The sequence below is a fragment of the Stegastes partitus genome, unplaced genomic scaffold (genome assembly GCF_000690725.1).
Source record: "Stegastes partitus isolate 25-593 unplaced genomic scaffold, Stegastes_partitus-1.0.2 Scaffold481, whole genome shotgun sequence".
Lineage (NCBI taxonomy): Eukaryota > Metazoa > Chordata > Actinopteri > Pomacentridae > Stegastes > Stegastes partitus.
In genome coordinates, this window is record NW_007578212.1 from 102,693 (window position 1) to 108,025 (window position 5,333).

The following is a 5,333-nucleotide window of genomic DNA, read 5'->3' on the forward strand; positions in this document are numbered from 1 at the left end:
TATATTTTGTTCTGTTTATATTTCTGACTTGAATGGGAGCATCTGTAACTTTAGCAATCTCCCCTCTGGGATCTGATTCTGATTCTGTACTGCTTCATTGGTGACCAGCTTTTTCTAATCTAATCTTTTACCTGAATGTCTTCCTCGGCATCCGAGTCGCTGTTGTTAGTGTGAGTCTGCTGCGTGTTATGGTCACTGGAGAGAACACAGAACGAGGACAACTGTCACACTTAGAAACTTTTTTAAACTGCATTAGAGAAGAGATGTAAAGACAAACATAACTTCAGCATCATAATGCACAGACACAAGGGCTGCATGATAGATTGATTCACCACTGACGGCGCAATTTGCAGGAAGTGGTAACGCAAATGATCTCAAACATCATTCAACATCTTTTTTTGCTGCATGATACAAAAAATTCACAGAGTGCTCACTTTCTATGACTAATCTACATGAGAAGTCCGTCTCATATGACATTGTTTACTTCCATTTAAGGGTTCTTGGATTTGTTTGGAACAGAGTTGTTGCTTTTTTAAGATGACTGTACCATGTATAACTGTGTATGCAACGAATAAATTAGATTTCATTTGAAATGACAGGACCGCTATGACGAAAAGAAGTTAGTAGGAAATACATGTCTAGGATATGCAGGCTGTGTTACTCTAGTTTTGTACTTATTCAGGCTGCAGCACTTCATCATCTCTGGTGTCCACAACTATGGAAACCTGAACACTATATGTGTGTATGACTTCAGTGTGTGTGTGTGTGTGTGTGTGTGTGTGTGTCCTCCTACCTTCCAGAGACTACCAGTGTCCCATCGTCCAGTAAATAATCTATTACATTCTGAGGCAGTGGAAGAATCAGGCTGGAAAATAAAGCAAATACCATCACGTATAAATACACAGAAATACCAGAATGACTGACAGACAGCACACTGACAGAACGGAGAGAAGGGAGTTAAAGGAAAGCTGCTCTGAACATTATTTAAACACAACAATTTAGTAACACGCAGTTTAAATATGAAGACAGACAACAGACTAGAGATGGCAGCAGCTCTGTGTGTCTGAGTGGAGGCTAACGTTAGCTAACTGGCTAACTGGGCTGCGTTTTACTGCAACAACAATGAAAATATTTCCTGGACTTTCTCTACAGACAGCAGCTGTTCACCTTTTAATCGTGTGTTTCTTGAATATCGGATACCAAACCGAAAACTGACAGTTGACAACTTGCTCCTTCTTCATGCTGCAATATCCTGTAACGGAAACGTGTCCATCAGTAAATATCTTCCGACTCCCCGATTGTTATGAAAACCCCGAAGCAACTAGTTTCATTACGTGCATTAAAAATGTGATTTTATTTTTTAATCATTGCTGTCCTATCTTCATTATTTTTCAATAAATTAAAGCGAACTGATAAACAGTAATAAACGTAAAGTTTCACGTACCGGTGTTAATATGTTTTAATTTGTGTTTTAGGGGGACGTTTTTTTGAGATGCACACATAGGCGTGAAATGAGGCAAACCTGCTCGTAACGAAGATCGTTTATTAAACAGAAGATCCACTTCATCTCTTTAAGGCGACACATTACAGGCAAAAGCATTCGGTGTTTTTTCTTTCCTGCACTGACTTCTGCTTCCATGACACTCCTTCGCTCACACACCTGGAAAGACAACATATAAAATCCAGGTGTTCATCTGATCACACTTTAGCGAATGCAAATTTCAGCATATTCAATGAAATGATAAATTTTTTGCATATTAAAACATAAACATTTCATTTCAGGTTCAGTATCTCCAGAAACTCGACACACAGTAGTCACATCTGGCAAGAACACAGACAAATTGCTTCCAGCAGAAGTGACATTTTGACTTACTGGTGCTTAAAAATGGTGAAAAAAGCTCAGAAATTTCCAAAGAGAGCGGATGTATTTATATTTCCTGGAAAAAATAAAGCCTTTGCTCAACATTTAACAACTTATGAGGCCTTTAATAACAATAGAATTTGACGTGCAGCAAGTATTTTTAGCCAGCGCTTCAGTTTTTTGATATTTTGACATGCCAAATGGTAATGTTTACTGATTCTTGCGACCACAAAGACCTGCGTGTGAGTAGGGGTCTGTGTTATTTTTAATGTATGTACAAAGTTACAAGCTGCTTCCATGTTGTCCTCATGTTAAAAATTCATATTTCAAATCATATTTAATCTTTAAATGAACACTGGAGAAAAAAAAACAGATGATTATTCAACAGTGGATCTGTTTGACCATTTGGATCTGCTTGAAACAATTTTGTCTCTTGTTCTCGCTAAATTTTATGTCTTTAGGAATTCTATGTCTAGAGATACTGAACCCTAAATGTGGCTTCCCAGCTAAGACGTAAAAAATAAACAAATATACAAATGAATCTGGCAGCTGTGAAAAAAAATATTCTCACAATTTATCCAATATCTTTCATTAAACTTAATTTTTGGCCTCAATGAACACAGTCATGAAAAATTTACAAAATCTAAGACAATGCAATAAATTATTTCCTGAATTCTGTAGTTTATCTTATTTTATTCTGAATCATTTAAAATAAATAAATAAATAAAATTCTATTTTCTTTGATTTTTATTTCTTTAGCATTTGTGATATGGAGGAAAAAAAAACAAACAAACGCTGCAAAACTGCAATTACCCTCAGGGGAGCAAAAAATAGGATATATTGGAAAACTAATGATGTAACTGGAGTTCCAGGAAGGCACCTCTATAACGGGCTTTACTATTGGCTGAATGGGGGAAACACGTCAGTCTGTGGTGGCACCCCATTGGCTCTGCCCCTATAAATATATACAGTAGAAGTGACTCCAGAAACATTACCTTTGTGTACTTCAGTGTCTCACACAGACTGAATATTAAAGCTTTACATTCAGTGCAGTATACAGCTGTCCTCAAATGTATTCATACCCCCATTAAAGAAGGAATAAAACACAGCTGTCACTGAAATAAACTGGAATTGATGAAAGGAATAATAAACATAAATGTAATGACAATCATGACATTGCTTTTGAATTGTGGCGCAACAGAAATAAAAACAACAATAACAACAACAACAATGACAACAACAACAAAATAATTTTTAAAAAACAAGCATGATGGGTAAACTAAGATTTAGTTGAACAACCCTTTGAGCCAATCACAGCCATCAAATGTTTTCTGTAACTCTCAGTCAGACTTCTGCACCTGTTGACAGCTATTTGGATTTTTGCTCACTGCTCATCAGCAAAGTGCTCTAATTTGTCCGGGACAGTTTTTTTTATTTTTTATTTTTAATTATTGTTTTAAACCAAAATTCATAAGCAATGTCTAATTTCACCAAATTATAATTGAGCAAATTTTTATTTATTATTACTTTTTTCAATTTCTAGTTATTTGAGTGAATTGTGAATTTTGCCTTTTCTTTAATGAATGAATAAATTAGAGGACGACTGTATGTAGTCTGTGACAAAACTCAACTCGGGTGAGGTTTACGGAACCGGGACATGTCGGCGGAGTGACTCCTCTTCGTTTCTTTACTCTCTCTGTTCGGAGTTACACACGGCGGCTACTTCACGTGAGTTAAGTTTAGTTTTTTCCCCATTTTTCCAGCTTTATTTCAAGTTTAAACCCTACGAGCGGCTCTTACTTGTGGCGCTATAAAATGTAAAGCAGCCAGCTGCCGGTTGGTGAACACAGAAGCTAACAGAGAAGCTAACAGAGACTTTAATGTGCAGCAGCTCTGGTTTGTCCTGCTGCTGTTTGACTGTAGCCGCTAACTGAGCGCCTCGTTCTCTGCTCGAACCGTGTCGAAGTTGATTTTAAGGCTCTCTGACTCCACTTTCCTTCATTTTCAGGCGAAAATGAGCAACTCCGAGGAACCCAAAGTGACCACAACTCCACACATAGTGAAAGAAGAGGTGTGTCGTTCTGTACATGTTCAGCTGAGTTAAAATGATCTGTTGGGTTTATTGGCTTCATCTGCAAAATTTAAAGTTATTTAGTCCATGAGCACAGTGCTGAACTCTGTCTCTGTGTAGCTTATAATGTTCAGCATGGTTAGTTAGTGGTGGACTACATTTTATTACATAGTGCAGCCAGTTTCCTTCAACTTAAAGAACAAATCAGTGAAGATCTCCAGTAAACAAACATCCAGGAAACTGATTGTTTCTAAATGGCTGTGAAGAAAACCTCCAACAATTTAAACCGATCCATCACATGATAATCCAGTTTCAAGCGGTGATAGAAGAACAAATATATCAAAATACTCATCACATGTCAAACTACTACACTGAAAGTCATAGAAACAAGAAAAACACTGATTATTTTTAGGACCAATATTGATTATTAGTCGTCAAGGTGACTGATAGCTGATATTTGGCATCTTTGATTGAATTTATATATATATTTTTTAAAGTAGTTACACAGGTAATCGTAAAAATGTGGAATATCTGATCCGATATAGCTCATAATCTGTCCACTCTTAGACCTAATTACGTCAGATTATAGAAGTCCTGCTTTGAACTGCTGTAGTCCAGTAGGTCCCAGTCTGCTGGTGAAGCCCCGTCCATCAGCTGCAAGATAAATCTGAGGTTTTGTGGGATGATTGACACTGTAGAAAACCACTGCTACACAGATCTACACTCATTTTTTCTCTCTTTTTGTGAAATATTGAAGGATTTTCCTTCATTGATCTCACAGACTTCTGAAACATTTAAAACTCAAAGGGCATCAACTCGACACTGCTCTTTGTGAGAGGTCGTCCTGCCATGCTGGTTTAATGACTGACAATGTGTTGTATTGTATAAGCTACTAATTCATTTTCATGCCTCTGCGCTGACTGTGTTTTCAGTCCGTCCATCAATCCCAGTCTTGTAAGTTTAATATCACTTCACTTCAAATTTGACACAAGTGTTCACTAGAACTCTAAGATGAACTAAACACAATTTTGTGTTTAATATTGGCTTGAATCTGGATTACTTATGGTAATTATTAACATTTTTTGAATGTGTAATTGATTGAAATGATAAAGTGATGACATTTTATATCCAAAAAGTCAAAGGTCAGCTTCACTGTGACACCAGGATGTTCTGTAAAAACACTTTCCTGGACATTATTTAACGGCATCACACAGAAATTAATGTAAACTGCAAATGGACTGGCAGTAATTAATCCCATCCATCCATTATCTATACACTGCCTAATCCTCACTAGGGTCATGGGGTGCTGGAGTCTATCCCAGCTGACTCAGGGTGAAGGCAGGGGACACCCTGGACAGGTAACCAGTCTATCACAGGGCTACACTTAGAGACGGACAACCA

The 5,333-nt window shown here is 37.2% G+C and overlaps 2 protein-coding genes across 2 annotated transcripts in view; one reads left to right on the forward strand and one right to left on the reverse strand.

Annotated features, from left to right (window-relative positions):
- Positions 1–1,282, reverse strand: part of cdc123 (cell division cycle 123 homolog (S. cerevisiae)) — a 12,301-nt gene extending 11,019 nt beyond the window's left edge. The window contains exons 1-3 of the mRNA XM_008286983.1: positions 1,168–1,282; positions 794–865; positions 123–195 (exon numbers count right to left, since the gene is read on the reverse strand). Coding sequence (XP_008285205.1) covers positions 123–195; positions 794–865; positions 1,168–1,241 — 219 coding nt within the window. The 5' untranslated portion in view covers positions 1,242–1,282. The remainder of the gene's footprint in view (positions 1–122; positions 196–793; positions 866–1,167) is intronic.
- A 2,265-nt stretch (positions 1,283–3,547) lies between these two features.
- The window catches only part of nudt5 (nudix (nucleoside diphosphate linked moiety X)-type motif 5), a 6,169-nt gene continuing 4,383 nt past the window's right edge, over positions 3,548–5,333 (forward strand). The window contains exons 1-2 of the mRNA XM_008286984.1: positions 3,548–3,589; positions 3,870–3,932. Of these exons, the coding sequence (XP_008285206.1) occupies positions 3,876–3,932 (57 nt within the window). The 5' untranslated portion in view covers positions 3,548–3,589; positions 3,870–3,875. The remainder of the gene's footprint in view (positions 3,590–3,869; positions 3,933–5,333) is intronic.